Genomic DNA, 23,286 nt, shown 5'->3' with positions numbered 1-23,286 from the left:
CTGAAGGGTAAACAGTATAAAAATATTTCCACTAAAAAGAGTCTGAGAATTCTGAGCTGGTATTACCACAACCCCTATAAGATATTTAGTATGATAACAGCAACTAGTGTAAGGAATGTGAAGATTTATTTACATCAAGTTCAGATAAAGAGATAAAAGGGGACTTGAATAAGCAAGCAAAGAGTATGACTTCAGGACTGTATATTTGAAGGTATCTTTGAACTGCCCTTAGCCACAATGAAAGACCAGCGAAACCAGTCTTCAGAATAACCCTTCTGCTTAGAAGGAGAAGGGAAGGCTAGACTTCACCTCTAAGATCGCCCTCCCACGCAGATTTTCCACCTCGCAGCTAAGAATTAAACCCAGACTTCCGATGATCATGGCGCCAAGCACGTCACCTTCTCCCTCTTCCCCCAGCAAAATCCCACCCAAGTCGACCAGATCCCTCAGGAGTGTGTAAGAGCTTCAGGGCGGGGGTGGGGGAGGTGGGAAGGATTCCCTTCCCCAATCGTGGTTGCTTGGGGTTTTGCAATTCAAAAAAACCCCTACTAAACAGATCCTCTCCAGATTCAAAGGAAGCTTCTGTACCAGCAAGACCTGCTCTTTTCCTCGGATGCGTAGACCCAACCCCACTCTTTACCTTGACGCGGCGACTCCTCACCGCAAATTTCCTTTCAAATGCCCTAAAAAGCCCCTAAGGCCCCCAGCCTTTGTGAATAAAGGCCCACCCTCGAAGTGGAAACAGCGCTGCTTAGACAGATATGCACAGACAGCGGGACAGCGAATACAATTGTAAAAGAATGAGTTCTTTCTGGCTTTGCATCCTTTCAAATGTTCAGTACTCCTTTAGCTAAGGAGGGTTACGGTAATGGGTGCTTGAGGGAAGCAGGACACCGATTAGAGCAAAAATATCAATATAGGGGGGTGGTCTTTCCAAATTCTGGCTTTTGTTTGAGTCAGTGAGGGTAGCCCAAGGAGGCCAAGGTCTCCGGTTCTGCGAAAGGTGGGTCCTTCCCAATTCTTTGGGCTACGGACAGGCAGGCGCGGGCCCCAAGAAACAAAGGGGGTTGTTCTGTCCTTCGAGGCTTTACTCGAGTCCCAGAGGAGTCAGAGGCTGAATCACCGAGCTCGGAAGAGTTTGCCAAAGGCTGGACAATACATGCGGCCGCCCTCTCTCAAGCACGCAAATCCCAAGCGTGGACGTCTGGTAGGTGTGTGTGAGTGTGAAGAAGAAAGGCCAGTGCTGTCCATTGCGGGCTGCCGGCCCCGCCGTGCTCTGCCCTCAGCGGCTGCGCTAGGGCCGCGGAGTCCGCCTCAGTTAGCCCTGGAGTGAGGGGCGGGGCCGGGCGGGGCCGCGAGCGCGCAGGCGCAGTGCGGCTTCGTCGCGCCGCTGCAGCCGCCGCCGCCGCCGCCGCCGCCGCTGCGGCCGACGCCCGCGCTGCACCACGGGCCCGAGACAGACTGGGCCGGGAAGAGCCGGAGACTGAGGAGGAGGCGGGGGCGGCGGCGGAGGCGGGGCGACTCCGGTGACCGGGAGCGCCGCAGACTGGCAGCTGCGGCGACTCCCCCCTTTGTGTCTGGTCTGCCCGGAGCCGCTGGAAGTGCTTCCCGGAGGGGCGCGGGGTGTCTGCCGCCTTGCTGCCCACCCCCTCCCCAGCCACCTACATCCGCCCTCCCGCCGCCCCCCACCCTCGGCCCGCGACGCCCGAGCTCCGCCCGGAGCCTAGAGCTGCGGGAAAGCTAGGAGGCGGCGGCGGCGGCGGCGGCTTCCTCGGGAGGGGGGGGTTGTGATTCGCTCAGAGGAGCCTTTGACGGGAGAAGACAAGGCTTTCACAGTGGAATTTACCTCAGGCAAGATGGAGCGGCAGCAATAAAAGAGAGAGAGAGAGAGGAGCGCACCCGGGAGGGCTAGAAAGGGCAGCCTCCCGGCACCTCCCCTCCGCCCGCTGTCTCGGGGAGCTCGGGGCCCAGCCTGAGGACCCCTCCCCTCCCCCGCTTCCCACCGCCCCTCAGCCCTCCCGCCGGGACCTGCCGGACCCTCGTAGGATTGTTCCGCGAAGGCGTGAAGGCCGTGGGTTTGTCCATGGAGGCCAGCACCTTTTTCGATCCAGTTGAGGAAGAGGATTTGCTTTGCTCGAAATCGGAGTAAGGGAAGCACCGAAGCGAAACTTAAAAGGAACCTTGCCCTGCCGGAGCACAGGCGATGCGCCTCGGGCCGCCGGGCGCCGCCGCCCCCCGCCCGGTTTCGCCCTTCCCGGCAGTCGGGAACTTGTGCTGATCCTCGGCGCCCCTCGAATCCCCGCTCCCCACCCCTCGGCACCCTGGATATGTTTTCTCCCAGACCTGGATATTTTTTTGATATCGTGAAACTACGAGGGAAATAACTGCGGGGCTTTCTTCTTGTCTCCCTGCTTCTCCCCACAGACATGCCTTCACTTTGGGGGGCCGAGGCACCCTGTCCTGGGCGAATGAACACCCGCAGCCGCAAGGGAGAGAAATGAAGGAAATTTCGGCAGCGGAATGAAAGCTCTGCAGCTCGGTCCTCTCATCTGCCATTTGTCCTTTCAAACTGCATTGTAATACGGGCCGGATAAGACCGACGAGAGCGAGGACTAGCCTCCCGGCCGCGTTTCTCCGCCCTCGTTCACTTTCCGTATTTCTTTTCTCTGCTCTCCTGCTTCTTGGCTGGCCCAGGGATGACTTCGTCGCTGCGGCGGCCCCGGCGGGTGCCCTCGCTGCTGTGGACCGTCCTGCTGGTCAGCGCTGCGGCCGGTGAGTAGCCCCGGGTGGCGCGTCCGGGCCACTTCTCCTGTGGTTGGCGGGGGAGGGAGCCTGCAGAGGCCGAGGCCTGCGCTCGCCTGTCGCAACGCGGCCGCCGATCGCCCGGTACCTGCGCGCCTTTCCCAGTCCTTCCAGGGAACTAACCTTTCACGTTGACGTGTAGTTTCGAATCCCCGCACCTCGTATTCCCCACCACTTCATCCCACCGGCGCCGGGGGGGGGGGAAGACACATTGGGTGTGGTATCTTAACATTTTTAGCTGTGAGGTAATGCAAGGATTAAAAATAACATTTTAATCACCAGTGAACACTGTCTATTATGAGATCTTTGGAAACAGACCTGTAGATTTTTTTTCTAATATAAAGAAGCGGATTTGGCTTACAGTAAAAAGAACATCAACTGTAGAACGTATACTTGAACCTTATTTTTAGATGTAGATCACTCTTTGAGAATCCATATTACTTTCATTATTCCAAAATGTTCCCGAATGAATTGAATAAATAAATGTTGAGGAAGGCAGAACTGTGAGATGCTTAGTATGCTGTACAATATTGTTAATTGTTATTATCGTTAGTATTATTTTGTTCCGAAGTATGTTAGTAATAATATTTTCATCTTTTCAATCTGGACAGTCGTATTTTATATGCTTTTGGAATTACTGCTGGGCTTAGAAGTATTTTTGGTAGCTTTTCACTTAGTCATCTGGCATCTATTGACTTTCCTGTCATTGAGACAACTTTGACCTCACATCAGACTTCTAGGAGATTTGAGTCCTGAAAGTTCTTTTGACATTTTACTGAAGCTTAAAGGGAAATGGTAGGCATCCTTTGCTTAGAATATTTTGATTTTAGTTCTCAGACACCTTAGGAAAAACCTCGTTTCATTTGCAGTTGCTTTTCAAGCAGTCTTTTGGTGATTTGCTTTTAGAAATTTTGGGGAGTGAATCATACATATAATTCTTAAATTTGGTTTAGGATGGCCAAATAGATTATACATCGAAAAATGAATAAAGGGCAACATAACACCTTTCCAGTTATTTTTTCTTCATAAGTGTAATATTCACTTTCAGTAAATTTTTCATTGCAATGTTAGACACGGACAGTGTTTATTTCCATTTAAAAAGTCTGCATTGGGAAGATACTGAAACAGTTTTTGAACTTTCTTTTGTGCTTTAGATATTGTTGATTAATGTCTATTATGTTTGTGATAGTTGTGTTAACATAATTTGAACTTCTGAATTGAATGTATTTTGACACTTATATTTTAATATTCTTAATCATCACAATTCATTTTGGGGTAAAAGTGAATGATTTTTCTCTGGAGTTCTTTATATTCTGTTAGCTATCTAAGTTCTCTAGTAGTAAGCCATGTGGTCCCTGTAAAATATGAAGAGAGTAAAAGGCGTTAAGTTCAAGCAGTCATTCTAAGAGGAGAAATCTCAGAGTTAGACTTGTTAGTGTTCTTTGTTATTCTTGACCTTTTTAGAACATAGATTCTCATTTATTGTTGACAGGCTTATCATTTTGTGATCAGAACTGATAAAATAAGAGAAAGAACAATTGACTTAAAAATAAACTTGATATCTATTTGGTAAATAAAATATTAGAATAATGGCCCTTAAAAGGGATGGATTAAAGTAATCACTGTTTAAAAGTGATTTTAGCCATCTTTTTCTTTACTGTTACATAGCACCAGATGCCAAAATTTGTGAAATTGGATTTCAGAGCTGTAACAATAATAATAATAGTATTTATTGAGTATTTGCTCTGCGCCAGCAACTGTCCTAATAGCTTTACATGTATTTTCTCATTTGATTCTCATGACAGTTCTTTACTCCAGGTTCAGTTATGCTCCTTTTATAGAGTGAGTGAAGTATAGAGAGTTTAGATAACTCACCACACAGTCAGTAAATTGTGGAGCTAGAATTACAGTCTGTTCCCTTACCTATCACATTAATGATGACAGCAACTTCTCACTCTAATTGGGAACATGAGAGAGTTAGTGTCTTCACCAGATTAGCCTTCGAAAAGAAGCAAGGACCCTTGACAGGATCTTGGTACAGCACTGGTCGCGCAAATGTCATGGTTCTAAATGTGTAAGACTTTGCCTAATATTGGAGTGGCTAGAGCAGTTTCATTAAGTGCAAGGTGGCTAGAGAGGGCTTGTGTGAATTTGGGTTATATAGATGCAGTGATATAACTAGACATGTGCAAATGGTACAGCTGAACGGGAAAATAATACTGGAAGACTGATATCACATCTCTCTATGGGGTCGTGGATAATCCTCTATATCTTTTGAGTCCCTCTTTCCCACTTACTCTATTTAGTTCTTGGATTCCTTAATTCTAAGAACAGTTAGTATGCAAAAATTAGAATTTATAAAAAATATGTGCTTGTTTGGTTTATAAATGATTTCTTTTTTTTTTTTATGGTCTGGAACAGGGGCATGAAGCTGAACTTGTTCTTTTTTTTTTTTTAAATATTTATTTATTTATTTAGGCTGCGCTGGGTCTTAGTTGCAGCACGTGAGATCTTCATTGTGGCATGCGGGATCTAGTTCCCAGACCAGGCATCGAACCTGGGCCCCCTGCATTGGGAGCAGGGAGTCTTACCCACTGGACCACCAGGGAAGTCCCATGAATTCTTAATTTTAATAAAAGGATACAATATAATGTAATACTTAATTTAAAGGTCAGCTTCTGTTTAAAAAAATTTTTTTTTGAAAAAAAAAGGTTGCCAAGCTTTTTATTTAGGTTGTAGTGGTTACAGATAACATATCTAATCCTATATCCTGCCCCACCATGTGCTGCCCAATGAGCAGACTTAGCTACTCTTTTCCCTCCAGTCTTAGTTCTTGTGTTCATCCTTCTTGTCCTTCTTGGCATCCTTCTTGGCCTGGGAGGCCAGGGAGCCCATGGTATTTCGAATGGTCTCATTGGGATCCCTACCTGGAAGCTTCTCCAGGACACTGAAGGAATTCAGCGTCCTGCATCATGTCATAAACGTTTTTCTCCTTGGCTGGCTCACATGTGTCCATGGCTCAGTTGTCACCCATGTCAGCTGATTCTACCTAGTCAATGTCAGTTGATTCTTCCTGCATTTGAAATAATTCACTTGACTGGATTTCAGTTTTACATACATCTCTTCAGGAACACACACATTGTCTACAAAAGCTATCGTGACATGTGGGTTGCTGTAGTGGTGGTATTGGTATTAGTGTGTGTGTGAAATGTGGGGAGAGATGTTTATTCTAGCTTTCCTTCATTAAAGGCCAACTTTCTTTAACAGTGAAGGAGAAGAAGTTGAATATTGGTCTCTGGTGGGTAAATTCTAACTATAAAAGGTACAGAGTGAAGTCAGTATAAATCAGTTAATTTTATAACTGGCCATATCACTTTTTTTTTAACTGAAGTATAGTTAATTTACAATGTTGCGTTAGTTTTTGTTGTACAGCAAAGTGATTCAGTTATACAATATGCATTCTTTTTCATATTCTTTTCCATTATGGTTTATTACAGAATATTGAATATAGTTCCTGTGCTATACAGTAGGACCTTGTTGTTTATCTATTTTATATATAGTAATTTGTGTCTGCTAATCCCAAACTCCTAATTTATCCCTCCCCCACTGCCTTTCCTCTTGGTAACCATAAGTTTTCTATGAGTCTGTTTCTGTTTTGTAACAAAGTTCATTTGCATCCTATTTCATATTCCACGTGTAAGTGTCATCATATATTTGTCTTTCTCTTTCTGACTTACTTCAGTTAGTATGATAACCTCTAGGTCTATCCAAGTTGCTGCAAGTGGTGTTATTTCATTCTTTTTTTAAAAAATAAATTTATTTATTTATTTTTGGCTGCGTTGGGTCTTTGTTGCTGCGTGTGGGTTTTCTCTCTAGCTGCGGCGAGCAGGGGGGGGGCTACTCTTCGTTGCAGTGTGCGGGCTTCTCATTGCGGTGGCTTTTCTTTGTTGCGAAGCACAGGCTCTAGATGCATGGGCTTCAGTAGTTGTGGCACGTGGGCTCAGTAGTTGTGGCTCGCAGGTTCTAGAGCACAGGCTCAGTAGTTGTGGTGCACGGGGTTAGTTGCTCCACGGCATGTGGAATCTTCCTGGACCAGGGTTCAAACCCATGTCCTCTGCATTGGCAGGCGGATCTTAACCACTGCGCCACCAGGGAAGTCCCCTCAAATAGATTCTCTTTAAAGAAATTCTTTGTAAGGAACTGGTAGATGTAAGGTACAAGTTTTCTACTATGGCGTGCCTTTAAGAGTCTGTATGATATGTCAAGTTACGTAGCAATAAGATGTTAGGGGAATTACTACCAGAAGAGCTAATGTAAAAGTTTACATACATACCTAGAGTCCCAGTGTCCAACACTGTCCATCAACCTTGCCTTGAGCATATTAAGTAACACTTAAACTTCATTACACATATTATCAAGCTATAATACAAAATTAGTGTAATCATTCTCACCTTAAAAGTGTTGACTGTGAAAAAAAAAAGTGTTGACTGTGGACTTGATGGAAGAATTATGGAACATGATAAAGTATTGTGCCAGAGGTATTGGCCATAATAGTTTTAGATGGAGCTGGATGTTTGGGGGAATAGAAGGATCGTATGCACACATATCTCTTTCTGGCAATTCCTCATCTGTATCTGGAAGGCTAGATGCAGATGGCAATGAGAAATTTCAATTTGTTAACGCCAGAAGGTCTTCTCGTTTATCTTTCAAGACAGTTTTCCCTTTAAAATTTCAGTGTCAAAAATATACTTAATAATATACTTTCATTCTGTCCCAGCAATTTAAGTGCAAAATAGCGTGATTTAGAGCAAAACATGACTGAACAAAGGACACAGTGTGTCATTTGCATATATGTATATATGTGTATGTATCCAATAATCCAAACCCCTAGTTCTTTCATTTAAATGAGGAAATAGTTGACTTTTCCCAACATTATTGATCTTTCTTCAGTCTTTGCCTTTGTAGACAAGAACAGTCTATGAACCAAGCTATATAATTGTAATAGACACTCTAGGCCAACCTTTTAGGGAAAGCTTTGTTTTTGTATTTTTGTTTTTCTTTGAAAAGTAAAGAGAAAATACTGTTAATCCCATAACTCCAACACTGTATTTTATTTTGGTGTATTTACTTTTAACTTTTAAATAAAGTTGTGTATATTTTTGTGTTGGTGTGATTGTATAATTTATTAATTATATTTCAGACTGTTTTTTGGACCATGCCATGTGGCATGTGGGGTCTTAGTTCCCCAACCAGGGATCGAATCCGTGCCCCCTGCATTGGGAGTATGGAGTCTTAACCATTGGACCACCAGGGAAGTCTCTACATTTCAAACTTTTAAACATGGAATAATATGTCACAAACAGTAACTGTGTAATATTCCATTGAGTGTATTTGTTAGTATTTACTTGATTCCTGTTAGGAGATGTTTAGCTTGTCTTGGTTTTCTTCTCTTGATAAAGAGTACCATATTGAATATTTTGTGCATATGTCCTTCTTGTGTTTTGGTTTATTTCTGTATTCTCATCTTGATCTATCAGCAGCATGACTCAGTTTGATCATTTTTTTTTCCTCCTTGAAACACTTGCTTCATTTGTGTTCTAAGATACCACACTCTTGGTTTTCCTTCTGCCTCTCTATCTCCTTTGATAGTTCTTCCTTATGTCCCTCACCTCTAAATGGTTTGTTGTGCCAGGACTCAGTCCTTGGTCCTTTTCTCTGTCTACACTTACTCCTTTGGTGATCTCATCCAGTTTCATGGCTTTAAAAATAACATCTAGAGGCTGAAAAGTTTCAAATTTATTTCCATCCTAAACTTCTTTCCTTGAAATAAAGTTGCGTGTAGCCAGCTGAGTAAGTATTCTGCATCTCTACTTAGATGTCTGATAGTCATCTCAAACTTAGCGTATCCAAAACTGAACTCCTGAGCTTCTTCTGTAGGCCTGTTCCTCCTGTAGTCTTACCCAACTCAGCAAATGGCAGTTCTGTCATTCTAGTTGTTGAGGCCCAAAATTGAATATATCCTGTCTCTTCATTTTTTTTTTTACACACTCACATCCAGTCTGATAGAAAAAATTCTTGACTCTACCTTCAAAATATATCTAGTCTGACTACTTACAACCTCCACTGCTACCATGTTAATCTAAAAGCCATCTTCTCTCACTTGTAGCTTTTCAGTAACTTTTGTTTTCTCTAACACTTTTGCTTTATTACATTAACTTTTCAGTATAGTATCCTTAGTCACCCTTCTCAGACTTAAGTCAGATCATCACTTTTTTCTGTTTAAAACTCTCTGATGCCTCTCCATGTCACTCAGAATCACAATCAGAATCTCAGAAACTCACTCAGTCACAAATCATTTAAAATATCCTACACAATCTGGCCCCTACTACTTATGGCTGTATCTGCTGACCTCTGTCTTGTTCAACTTATATTTGCTTTTAACTTTACAAAGAAGTAAAAATTCAGAAAATCAAATATTTTAAAAGAGGTTAGATTTAAGATACTTTATATAATTTGATAGTGGCTACAGTTAGTGAGTAAATCTGTATTGGGGGAGTAAGGGAGGAGACATGAATATTTCTTAAGCCTTTACTATATCCACTAAATGCCTTACGTATTTACTGTGTTATCTCATTATCCTCTAAATAGACTGATCACTACTATTATTTTTTCCTTATTTTACAGATGAGTAAATGAAGTCTATTATACCTTCAAAGCAAAGCATTAATGTAATATATATAGTGTTAGCCTGCACGTATAAAATACTTGGAATACTTCAAGCATCTGAAAATCTGGCATTTTAATCATTCAGGAATAATTGCCTAGACTGAACTACTTCTTAGTTATGATTTCTTATTTTGCTATAAATGACAGCAGATTATTTTCAGTTTTGGTTTGGAGTATAGCATTCAAATGTTGGTGGATAGTAAAAATTTTCATAGAAGATTCAAAGCTTAAGTTTTGGAAAGGAACACCAGTTAGATCAGAAGAGAGATGATGACATACTTAGTGGAGGATAAATTTTGTGTTTCCATCTGTTGTTAGTGATTAGAACCCCTAGGGGCCAGTCTAGTGTGAAGAGTAACTTTTTATATTTAGTTACTACCCAAAGGGCCATATCATGGTGACAAGAAAGGCAAGATTAAGAACAGTCAAATAATGTCAGAAAATGAATTTATTCATGTTACTTATGGAAACAGAGTTTTTTTTGTGGGGGATAACTTTTCTGGGATATTTAATTATTTTTTCCTTTTGCTAAACCAGTGTGTTAGCTTGATGAAATGTTATCAAGAATGTTAAACTAAATTCACTTTAGCCTTTATCACCAACTTTTTCCATTTATCCAGCACTTCTCTAGGAATCATTATTTTGTCCATTTACTTAGATTTATGAGAAATTGTTTTGTTTTGTTTTGTTTTGCTTTTGCGGTTCACAGGACTCTCACTGCTGTGTGTGGCCTCTCCCGTTGTGGAGCACAGGCTCCAGACCCGCAGGCTCAGCGGCCATGGCTCACGGGCCTAGCCGCTCCACGGCATGTGGGATCTTCCCGGACTGGGGCACGAACCCATGTCCCCTGCATCGGCAGGCAGACTCTCAACCACTGCGCCACCAGGGAAGCCCGAGAAATTCAGTTTTACTGATTCTTGCTAAGTCCTTTTAAGAGCAAGACAGTACTCTTGGATTTGTACTAAGTCAGATTTGTACACTAAGCGGCTAATAGGCTGCTTCTACTTCTACTTATACTACTAATAAGTAGTATAAGTAGAAGACTCACTATTTAGTCTCATGGTCTCTCCCAACCTCTAGGAAATGTGATCTTTCCAAGTATCTGCAAAAGGAATTTGGGAAACAGCACCAATAGTGACTGTAGGAAGTAGTAAGATAAACTTGTATTGACTTTGCTTTGTATTTTAAGACTTGTTTTTGCTTCTAGACTTTATTTCTTTACAAGAATCTTTGTTTTTTAGAATCCTAAAGTTGTAACACAGAATCATTAAAAAAAATTTTAGGTGATAATGAAGTATAGAAAATAAAAAGACCCATTCCCTCTTTACTTTTTCTATAATCCCATTCCCTAGATGTAACCATTGTTAGTAGTTTGGTGTTTAATCTTTCATACTTTCTTTTTGTATGTACGATAAATAAACATCTGGGTATAACTAGAGTTTGTTTTTTTAGACAAGGTAGAGTCATTACGTACTATGTAATACACAGATTTTTGTGATTATTCATGCAGGATAGTTCTGGAAGTAAAATCATTTGTTGAAAGTTTGCACATTTTAAAATTTTGATATGAATTTTCAAATTTCCCCACAAAAGATGGTACTAGTTTTCATTTCCACCAGTAGTATATCAGAATTTCCATTTTCTTATACCTTTTCCAAATATTGTATAATATCAATGTTTTCAATTTTTGCCAAAGCAAAAGCATTGTATTTTGTTTCAGTTTGCAGTGCTTTAATTATTAGTGAAGCCAAGCTTCTTTTTGTATGCTTACTGGCCACTTGCATTTCTCTCAATTACCTGTTCAGGTATCAGATTAATTTTCCTAATGATTTGTTTCTTCTTTTTTTTTTTTTTGCGGTACGCGGGCCTCTCACTGTTGTGGTCTCTCCCGTTGCGGAGCACAGGCTCCGGACGCGCAGGCTCAGCGGCCATGGCTCACGGGCCTAGCCGCTCCGCGGTATGTGGGATCTTCCCGGACCGGGGCACGAACCTGTGTCCCCTGCATCGGCACGCGGACTCTCAACCACTGAACCACCAGGGAAGCCCTGTGATTTGTTTCTTTTTCTTATTGGTTTGAAGGTGATATTAATATAAAAAAATGATTTTATGCAATTAGAATTGTTTATCTTTTCCTTTTTGACGTCTGGGTTTTGTGTTACCTTAGAAAAGCCTTTATTCTGTCTTACAGTAGATGAGTCTATAGGTTTTTTTTTTTTTAACGTATAGATAATTTAAACCACCTGGAAATATTCTTTGTGTTGTACATATATTAACTCAATAATAATAAGAAGGTAGATTCTCTTATGTATTATCCCCATTTACAGATGAGGAGTTTTAGGCACAGAAAAATTAAGAAACTTGCCCATGGCAACATAGCTAATAAGTGATAGAGGGGGAATATAGACACAGGCAGCTCATGCTCTAAACTGCTGCACTCTACTGCTTCTTATATAGGCAAATTGTCTTTTTTTTTTTTTTTTTTTTTTTTTAATTTTATTTTATTTTATTTTATTTATTTATTTATTTTGTGGTACGCGGTCTCTCACTGTTGTGGCCTCTCCTGTTGCAGAGCACAGGCTCCGGACGCACAGGCTCGGCGGCCATGGCTCACACTCCGCAGCATGTGGGATCTTCCCAGACCGGGTCACGAACCCATGTCCCCTGCATCGGCAGGCAGACTCTCAACCACTGCGCCACCAGGGAAGCCCGGCAAATTGTCTTTTAATCACTAAATTCCAAGTAGAGAAAGTGTCCTGTTTGGGTAGTGAAAAGCATCATTTAGGGGCAGTTAATTTGGAATATATAAAATGTACTTCTGCTAACTTGTCATAATAGATTTTTTGCTTGTTATGGTAAATAGGTGACTAATATCAATTGCTTAAAATGCCTGAGCATTGGGACCCAGACATTTTAGCTCTCATTTAGAGTCTTACCTATTATTTTAATTTAAAAATTTCTAAGAACCCTGGTTGTTTGGGTTTCTAACTTATAAAAGTTGAGGGAGCATCAAATAAGTAAATAATATGACTAATATCAATGGCTTAAAATGCCTGAGCATTTATATTCATTTAATGTATTCAGAACAAGTTTGAGTTAGAACCTGTTCTTTTCTTTGCAGCTGGTGTGTGGAAATACATAGCACTAAGTGAAATACTTTTGTCATCCTAGTTTTCCATTCTAGTGGTCATATTTCATAGGAGTAGTACAGATGTAGGAAAGAATAGTGGTAGCAAAAGGTAAAGGGACAGAGTTGGGGGTAGTCTGAGGGAGAAGGGAGAAAAAGTAATTTACTTAATTTCCTCTTTTATTGTCTGTGTTCTCCACCCAAACCGCTGCAGCTTGGTCTGGCCTTATTGCCCTTGCCTTTTATTTCTGTATTGGTGTATGCTAGAAAGCAGCATACTATTCTTTGTGTAAGCTCTTCTAGGTTTGTGAATTCAGACATTTTTAAACAGTAGCTTTGATACTGGAAAGTTTGGGAGCTATTACTTAAAGCAAAGAATTATATGTGAAAAGAAAACTCTGAACAATTAAATGACAATATCAGAAGGAAGTTAATACAGTCAGAAGTACTAAAATTACTGTGGGTTGCATTTATCATCCTGTCACTTAAGTGAACTGAGTCCTGAAATCTTTTCAGCCCATTTTACTTATTTAGGTCACTTATTATAGAATTTGTTGTTTAAAAGATAACATCTAGTTAAGGTGTTTGGAGAGAGATTCCTGTGAGATTCAACTGAGTCACGTCCTCAGTAATTATCTTGAGAATTGTGTTGGAGAAGAAGTGAACTTCTGTAGCTAATGAATATTTCATTATTGTTTAAAAGAACCTGTTGTATAAAAGATTTACCAAAAAAAATGTGACATTAATAAAGTAATACTTGGGACCTCCCTGGTGGTCCAGTGGTTGGGACTCTGTGCACCCACTGCAGGGGGCGCTGGTTCAAACCCTGTTTGGGGAACTAACATGCCACGAGGCACGGCCAAAAAGGAAAAAAAAAGTAATACTTAGATACAAAGAATTATAGTAGATGCTACTGAGAGTAACAACGTAAAATAGCTATTGTTTAATAACCATATTGTCCCTCTTTATGAGTGCCAATTGTGTGTCAAGTACAATGCAGAGTGTTTTTAACATGTTTTTCTCTATCAAAATAGGTAGATATTTTTCCTACTTTAGGATTAAGGAAGCAGATAAACAGAGATTAAGTGCTTTGTTTGATGGTATATACTCCTAATAATAACTTATTACTTTTTTAAAAATAAATTTATTTATTTATTTATTTATGGCTGTGTTGGGTCTTTGTTGCTGTGTGCGGTCTTTCTCTAGTTGTGGCGAGCGGGGGCTACTCTTCATTGCGGTGCACGAGCTTCTCATTGCGGTGGCTTCTCCCGTTGCAGAGCACGGGCTCTAGGTGCGCAGGCTTCAGTAGTTGTGGCTCGCGGGGTCTAGAGCAAAGTCTCAGTAGTTGCTCCGCGGCATATGGGATCTTCCTGGACCAGAGCCCGAACCCGTGTCCCCTGCATTGGCAGGCGGATTCCCAACTGCTGCGCCACCAGGGAAGCCCACTTATTACTTATTGAGTTATTTACTGAATACCTCTATATGACAGGCATGCTAAGTTTTTAACTTTATTTCACAGAATCCTTATCCTTTATTTCATAGAATCCTTGTATCAGCTTTGCTGAAATAGATATTTTTTTCATAGATAAGGAAACAGTTGCACAGAGGTTAAATATATCACCCAAAGCCTTCCACTTAGAAAATGGCAGAACTGGAATTCAAGCCAAGGTTTTCATGATTTCTGAAAGTCTCTGCTCTTAACCATATTTCCTCTCAAGACTTTTTCATTTTTAAGAGAGAATTGATCACACTGAGCTGCCTTTCAACTTTGAAATTCTGTGGATTGTTCTCCGTAAAATAATAAAATTAGGATAGATTATCTTCACACTAGTTGTGTAATAAAAGGTATTCATTGAATATGAATACGCCAACTGTGTTAGGGTATGGAAGAAGTATGGATCACTGTCCCAGTATTGACAGACTTACCCTATTATAGGAGAAGAGCACAAATACAATGGTGTATGCTCAACTACTGGCTGGGTTAAAAAAATCCATATTTGAAGTAAGGTATACAGAATGCATGTAGGCAGTAACAAGAAGGATAGTAATAATTGGGCAGTGGATAAGTCATTGTGGCTGGAAAGGCATGGCATAGAGCTCACAGTTCCTTTGTGGTTGGGCTAAGGGAATTCGTCTTATAATGGTGGTACTCTTTAGAAGAGCAGCCAGGTGGCCAAGGCACAGTGACCAAATGTGTGGTAAACATAGGTGTGAGCCAACTGTAAGGAGCAGGGACAGAGGCTGAGAGGCCCAGTCAAGTGGGCTACACTGTACAAAAAAGAGGAGGGGAAGATTCAGCAGCCTGAGTAGTCCTCTCTCATTCCTGTGGCCACTGAATTTTATATTTGGTTGACGGTCATCCTACTGAGCCCATGGTGGTGGGGTGGAGATGAAGGCTGAGGTTATTTGGGGCATATATATTCTGTCTTATTTAAGATTGGCTTAAGTGCTGTACTGAGCTCTGAAGACTTGAGATCTGGCTAATAATGGTTTATAATCCTTTGTGGGGAAAGTGTTGTGAGGGGAGTATAGATGATTAAGGAGGTAGCGATCAAAGTAGCAATCCAGAAGAGAGAGACACATGTAAGAGCTCACTGATACTGTTTAGGGTTGCATTTCCCAGCCACATTACTCCTACTACTTTCATTCTTTTAAAAAATTAATTAATTAATTAATTTTTGGCTGTGTTGGGTCTTTGTTGCTGCATGCGGGCTTCCTCTAGTTGCGGCGAGTGGGGGCTACCCTTCATTGTGGTGCGTGGGCTTCTCATTGCAGTGGCTCCTCTTGTTGCGGAGCACAGGCTCTAGGTGTGCGGGCTTCAGTAGTTGCAGCGCACAGGCTTAGTTGCTCCGTGGCATGTGGGATCTTCCCGGGCCAGGGCTCGAACCCATGTCCCCTGCATTGGCAGGCAGATTCTTAACCGCTGTGTCACCAGGGAAGCCCTACTTTCATTCTTGACAGTTGGAGTTTTTGGGGTGTCTAGCTACGTTTGCTTTGTTTGACGACGAAATTTAAATCAGGTAAGAGGAAACATTTAAAATGAAAAGCAAGTAGTAAAAGAAAGCAGAGGCTGTCATAAAGAGATATAGGGGGCTTCCCTGGTGGCACAGTGCTTGAGGGTCCACCTCCCAGTGCAGGGGACACGGGTTTGAGCCCTGGTCTGGGAAGATCCCACATGCCACGGAGTAACTAAACTCGTGTGCCACAATTACTGAGCCTGCGCTCTAGAGCCCACGAGCCAGAACTACTGAAGCCCGTGCGCCTAGAGCCTGTGCTCCGCAACAAGAGAAGCCACCGCAATGAGAAGCCCGCGCACTGCAACGAAGAGTAGCCTACGCTCACTGCAACTAGAGAAAGCCCGTGCGCAGCAACTAAGACCCAGTGCAGCCAAAAATAAATAAAATAAATAAATTTATTAAAAAAAAAAAGAGATATAGGAAAAGAAGCCCCATTTTAACCCTTAGGTAATGTATTATATGATATATATTCAATGATTCATCAGAGGTATTGTATGCTTGATTTTGTTTTGCTTTTTAATAGATTCAATATATTTCCTTGATAGGAGTGCCTTATAGTTTTCTTGAGCAAGAAAGTTTTATTGATACTTTAAATCTTTAGTATACTAAGGGTGGGAGTGTTAATGAGTAACATGTCCCCTAAAAAATACCATGTTTCACTAAACCTAAGAACATTTGATCTATAATTTTGTTTAAGCAGATTACAGTAGTAAAGAGAAAATGATTCTCTGGTTTTAATGTTTTATGATGACATTTCTAGAGAGAAAAGTATCGATAATTTAAATTCAAAATTCATATTGCATCTTTAGAGATTTTCTTTACATTGTTTTTGGGGAAATGATTCATTCAGCTCTTTTCTAATTACGTGTGAAAAAAACCTGGCTACTAAAATAAAAGGGCTATATGTGAAGCAAATTATATGCTGTAATGCCTCTTATGTTGCCAAGTACACTTAATGAATGAGGCAGGGAGGCCATTTAGCCATCCAGGGAGGCAACCCAGCCTAGTGCTTTTCTATAGGGCAACTGTTAAAATAAGTTTAAAGACATCATAAGTTTAAGGAGAAGGCACGTTTGTAACACTCCTGAAATGAGCCAAGATAAAATATTCACCTGCTGATTTTTGAATATTCTTATGGTTTTCTCATGTCTTCTGGCATTTGAACACTGTTTAGTAGTGTTGAAAGGAGATGTTGAGCAAAATATGCAGGAGACCTTGCATTCTGTAATCTAGCTTATACATGTTGTATTTATGAAGATTAGGTTAGGTTAAGAGAATATAGTATCTTGTAACCATGAACAAGGCATCTGGATTTCTGCCTCTAATGGCACTTACTTGTTGAGAAGACAGATCATAAATAAGAAGTAAATACATAAATGCACAAGATAGAGATTATGATAAATGTCACGGGGTTAAGGTGTTAGAGGGTTAAGGTGGTCAGTGGAGCCTTCCTTACAAGGTGACATCTGAAGAATTAAAATGAGGCAGATTTGTGAATAATTGCAGGAAGAGGAACAGAAAGCACAAAGGCTGGAAGGTGGGAAAGAGCTTGGTATTTTACAGGATCAAAAAGGAGACTGGTGTGGCCTATAGTAACTTAGGGAGAGAGATGCATGACGGGGTTAGATAGGCAAGCAGGAGCCAAATCTTGTGGGGCCTTTTAGGCCATGGTAGAAAGATGAAGAGTTTAAATTTTAGTTTAGGAAAATGGGGAATGCTGTTGAAAGATTTTAAACAGAGTAAATTCATTATCTAATTTTCATTTTTCAGTGGTGACTTTGGCTTGTATGTGGAGAAGGATTAGAGAGGAGCCAAGGAGAAATAGGAAGCCTGGTTAGGCAGCTGTGGTAGTCAAGATGGACAAGGGAGGTGGCAGGTTGGATTTTTCTCCCTGGTAATGTCAAATAGCATTTTGGTATCATTACACACCTCCTTCTGTGATATACTGTTTTTTAAATAGCAAGGACTATTTCTTGGGTTTAGAATGTACAGTTGAATTAGTTTTAAAAATCTGTTTCCTTCAAATGTTTATTTTAGAGATCTGTTACTTAATATTTTCAGTAAGCGCTACAAATATGTATTAGTATTATCTGTATTTTTCATTTATTGGAAAAAAATGTAAACATGGGAAGTATTTTGCCTCAAAATAATTCAAAGAATAGGGCTAGAGTCCATCTCCCTGGACTCCCTTCATGATGCAGAGAATACAGACTATAAGAATAATTCCTGGTCATACGGCCCTTGTAGATCAGGACTTTCCTGTTTGTCCTGTTCTTAAAAAGATTATTGCAATGTTTGAAGACTTGGGTCATATCTCATTTGTATTCTCATTTAAAGTACATGTAATCTTTCTTTTCCCACATAGGCACATATTCAGTATTTCACTTTGAGATTTTTGTTGTTTTTTGTTGATATTCTTCTTTCCCCCCCATTATCACAAGGAAGTGCTTATTCATATATCCCGAATAGTTTTTGGCCAGGGTAACTGTTTTTCATTTTTGGTTACTTTCAAATAATATTAGAGGCTGCTAGTTTTCATACTTGGACTCCAGAATAAAGTTGGCATGACTGCAGTCTCTAATGTCTCATCAGTTTTTTCCTAAACTGACCTTAAATTATGAGCAATAACAGAGTTTGACCAATGATTTTTTTTTTTTTTTGTAGTAGAGTGAAAACTCCATAAGGCAACATAATAATGGGGGGCAGAATTAGGGTAGAATTTAAATGGGGTAAAGATTTTACAGCTAACTGCCAGAAGACCTGATATAACTGGCAGAGTCTATTTTCCTAATCTGATACTTCAGCAGCAGAAGTTTTACAGTTAACTATTTTAATTTGTAGATATTAAAATACAATATCTGGGAAGTATTTCATTGTATATATGTACTATATCTTCTTTATCCATTTATCTGTTGATGGACACTTAGGTTGCTTCTGTGTCTTGGCAATTGTAAATAATGCTATGATATTGGGGTTCATGTGTCTTTTTGAATTAGTGTTTTTGTTTTTTTCAGATATATACTGAGGAATGGAATTGCTGGATCATGTGACAGTTCTATTTTTAGTGTTTTGAGAAACCTCCATACTGTTTTCCACAGCGGCTGTACCAATTTACATTCCCAACAGCAGTGTACGAGGGTTCCCTTTTCTCCACATCCTCCCTAACATTTGTTGTTTGTGTTCATTCTGACAGGTGTGAGGTGATACCTCATTGTAGTCTTGATTTGCATTTCCCCGATGATTAGCGATTTTGAGCATCTTTTCATGTACCTTTTGGCCATCTCTATTTCCTTCTGGGAAACATGTCTGTTCACATTTTCTGCCCTTTTTCTTTTTCTTTTTTGGCTGTGTTGGGTCTTTGTTGTTGTGCGTGGGCTTTCTCTAGTTGCGGCGAGCGGGGGCTACTCTTTGTTGCGGTGCGTGGGCTTTTCATTGTGGTGGCTTCTCTTGTTGTGGAGCACGGGCTCTAGGCATGCGGGCTTCAGTAGTTGTTGCTTGCGGTCTCTAGAGCACAAGCTCAGTAGTTGTGGCGCACGGGCTTAGTTGCTCCGCGGCATGTGGGATCTTCCTGGGCCAGGGCTCGAACCCGTGTCCCCTGCATTGGCAGGAGGATTCTCAACCACTGCACCACCAGGGAAGCCCTCTGCCCATTTTTTAATGACAGAGGGTCTTTTTTTTTTTTTGGTACTGAGTTGTATGAGCTGTTTATATATTTTGGATATTAACCTCATATTGGTCATATTATTTGCAAATATTTTCTCCCATTCAGTAGGTTCTTTTTGTTTTGTCAGTGGTTTCCTTTGCTGTGAAAAAGCTTTTAAGTTTAATTAGGTACGATTTGTTGAATTTTGCTTTTATTTTCTTTGCTTTAGGAGACAGATCTAAAACAGTATTGCTATGATTTACATCCAACAGTGTTTTGCCAATTTTTTTCCTCAGAGTTTTATGGTTTCCTGTCTTACATTTAGGTCTTTAATCCATTTTGAGTTTATTTTTGTAAATGGTGTTAAAGACTGTTCTAATTTCATTCTTTTACATGTAGATGTCCATTTTTCCCAGCACCATTTATTGAAGAGACTGTCTTTTTCCCATTGTGTATATATATATATATTTTTTAGCGGTACGCGGGCCTCTCACCGTTGTGGCCTCTCCCGTTGTGGAGCACATGCTCCGGACGTGCAGGCTTAGCGGCCATGGCTCACAGGCCCAGCTGCTTCGCGGCATGTGGGATCTTCCTGGACCGAGGCACGAACCTGTGTGCCCTGCATCGGCAGGCGGACTCTCAACCACTGCGCCACCAGGGAAGCCCCCCATTGTACATTTTTACCTCCTTTGTTGTAGATTAATTGGCCATAAGTGCATGGGTTTATTTCTGGACTCTCTATCCTGTTCCATTGATCTCTGTGTCTGTTTGTGTCAGTATCATACTGTTTTGATTATTGTAGCTTTGTAGTATAGTCTGAAATCAGGGATCATGATTCCCTCAGCTCTGTTCTTCTTTCTCAAGATTGTTTTGGCTTGTCCAGTCTCTATGAACTTTCCTCTTTTGAACCTATTTGTATTACAATAATAGTATTTATGTTAAAGATGGGATTTTTATTTTTTATTTATTTTTTTGGCTGTGTTGTGTCTTTGTTGCTGCATGTGGGCTTTCTCTAGTTGCGTTGAGTGGGGGCTACTCTTCGTTGCAGTGTGCGGGTTTCTCACTGTGGTGGCTTCTCTTGTTGAGGAACACAGGCTCTAGGCACGCAGGCTTCAGTAGTTGTGGCGCGCAGGCTCAGTACTTGTGGCTCGCTGGCTCTAGAGTGCAGGCTCAGTAGTTGTGGTGCACAGGCTCAGTTGCTCCACGGCAGTTTTTTTTTTTTTTGGCTGTGTTAGATCTTTATTGGTGTGTGTGGGATTTCTCTAGTTGTGATGAGTAGGGGCTACTCTTCGTTGTGATGTGCAGGCGTCTCATTGCGGTGGCTTCTCTTATTGTGGAGCAGAGGCTCTAGGCGCACAGGCTTCAGTAGTTGTGGCGTGCGGGCTCAGTAGTTGTGGCTCACGGGCTCTGGAGCGCAGGCTCAGTAGTTGTGGTGCACGGGCTTAGCTGCTCTGTGTCATGTGGGATTTTCCCAGACTGGGGATCGAACCCATGTCCCCTGCATTGGCAGGTGGATTCTTAACCACTGCGCCACTGGGGAAGCCCTGGGCAGGCAGATTCTTAACCATTGAGCCACCAGGGAAGTCCTAAAAGATAGGATTTAATTTCAGTTATCTGCAAAAGTATATTCTTATACATAACCTTAATATATAATATTTACAACTAAGATGGGGAAGACAGTTAAAGTGATATAAAGTTAATCTTTATCAGGGTTGATCTTGAATATTTAAAATTTATTTTCACCAGAGTAATATTAGAGGAAATAGCCATCACTTAAAACACTTAAAATTAAAAGAAGATTTTTGATGAGTAGTAGGTGTGTATCATTTAAAATAACACGAACCTATGTATTTTGGAATTTTTTTTTTTTTTTTGGCTCCACCATGCGGCATGTGGGATCTTAGTTCCCTGACCAGGGATCGAACCTGCACCCCCTGCTTTGGAAGCACGGAGTCTTAACCACTGGACCACTAGGGAAGTCCTATGTATCTTTGAATTTTAAGTTATTTATTTATTTATTTTTAACATCTTTATTGGGGTATAATTGCTTTACAATGGTATGTTAGTTTCTGCTTTATAACAAGTGAATCAGTTATACATATACATATGTTCCCATATCTCTTCCCTCTTGCGTCTCCCTCCCTCCCACCTTCCCTATCCCACCCCTCCAGGCAGTCACAAAGCACCGAGCTGATCTCCCTGTGCTATGCGGCTGCTTCTCACTAGCTATCTACCTTACGTTTGGTAGTGTATATATGTCCATGCCTCTCTCTCGTTTTGTCACAGCTCACCCTTCCCCCTCCCCATATCCGCAAGTCCGTTCTCTAGTAGGCCTGTGTCTTTATTCCTGTCTTACCCCTAGGTTCTTCATGACATTTTTTTTCCCTTAAATTCCATATATATGTGTTAGCATACGGTATTTGTCTTTCTCTTTCTGACTTACTTCACTCTGTATGACAGACTCTAGGTCTATCCATCTCATTACAAATAGCTCAATTTTGTTTCTTTTTATGGCTGAGTAATATTCCATTGTATATATGTGCCACATCTTCTTTATCCATTCATCCGATGATGGGCACTTAGGTTGTTTCCATCTCCAGGCTATTGTAAATAGAGCTGCAATGAACATTTTGGTACATGACTCTTTGAATTATGGTTTTCTCAGGGTATATGCCCAGTAGTGGGATTGCTGGGTCATATGGTAGTTCTATTAGTAGTTTTTTAAGGAACTTCCATACTGTTCTCCATAGTGGCTGTACCAGTTCACATTCCCACCAGCAGTGAAGTTATTTTTGTAATAGATGTGGATTTTAAATTCAGTAACCAACTGAATTTGATAAACCATCTTTGCCGGATTAGTGTAAGAAGTTTGCAGTATTGTGCCATGCCATCAGTTTTCACTTTCTCCTTTTCTTCTCTAGATTTTTCTACTCGCTTTAATTAAAATTAACCATCCAAAAGGGAAAAAGCTTTTTTCTGCTACATATGTTATAAATTAGAATTAAATATTAGATTCTAGAAAATAACATATTAGCTATCATTTTTTGAGTACTTAATGTGTGTGAGGCATTGTGCCAATTTTATGTTTTTAAATCTTTTCAACCCCTATGAAGTACAGAGTTTGTTGACCCTGTTTGTTTGTTTATTTATTTATTTATACATACATACATACATACCACAGGCTTAGAAAAGTTAAGTAAATCTCCATGGTAATTTAGCTAGTGGTAGTACTGGGATTTGAATTCAGGTAGTCTGTAATTCCTGAGCTCATCCTGTCATTGACAGCATGTAACTCTTCTTGTTTCTTTGGTTGCTCTTATCAAAGGTCTAAGAATCTTAAGTTGAAGGAACCAGTACTTGGTTCTGATGGCTCAATAGTACTGTCTTATGCTCAAGACCTGGCAATAATAATTTTGCCTTTCTTGCAGGAAAATACCTGTCAAAGAAAGGAAATAAATGAATTGGGTCTGTTTTCTGGAGAATAGCAGGGTCACATACAGATTTTTTTAAAAATGCATTTATAATGCCCAGGATAATTTAAAAATGAAAAGTTGGTATCCAAACTGCCAAGAATTAATAAAGTATATGAAATAACTCAGAGAAACACATCCTTGCTTCTTTGAAAGGAAATGTAACTAATTTTTTTTTTTAATTTATTTTATTTTTGGCTGCATTGGGTCTTCATTGCTGCGGGCGGGCTTTCTCTAGTTGTTGCGGTGTGCGGGCTTCTCACTGTGATGGCTTCTCTTGTTGTGGAGCACAGGCTCTAGGTGTGTGGGCTGCAGTAGTTGTGGCTCGCAGGCTCTAGAGCACAGGCTCAGTAGTTGTGGCACACAGGCTTAGTTGCTCCGTGGCATGTGGGATCTTCCCGGACCAGGGTTCAAACCCTGGTCCGCTGCATTTGCAGGCGGATTCTTAACCACTGTGCCACCAGGGAAGCCTGTAACTAATTTTTTTACTGAAACATTCACTTC

The 23,286-nt window shown here is 40.8% G+C and overlaps 1 protein-coding gene across 1 annotated transcript in view; it reads left to right on the top strand.

The window, feature by feature from the left end:
* The first annotated feature begins 2,337 nt into the window (after positions 1-2,337).
* The window catches only part of BMPR2 (bone morphogenetic protein receptor type 2), a 200,808-nt gene continuing 179,859 nt past the window's right edge, over positions 2,338-23,286 (top strand). Inside the window, exon 1 of the mRNA XM_082657900.1 lies at positions 2,338-2,772. Coding sequence (XP_082514026.1) covers positions 2,697-2,772 — 76 coding nt within the window. The 5' untranslated portion in view covers positions 2,338-2,696. The remainder of the gene's footprint in view (positions 2,773-23,286) is intronic.

The sequence above is a fragment of the Grampus griseus genome (assembly GCF_964374135.1).
Source record: "Grampus griseus genome assembly, chromosome: 7".
NCBI lineage: Eukaryota > Metazoa > Chordata > Mammalia > Artiodactyla > Delphinidae > Grampus > Grampus griseus.
This window is presented reverse-complemented; position numbering and strand designations above follow the sequence as displayed.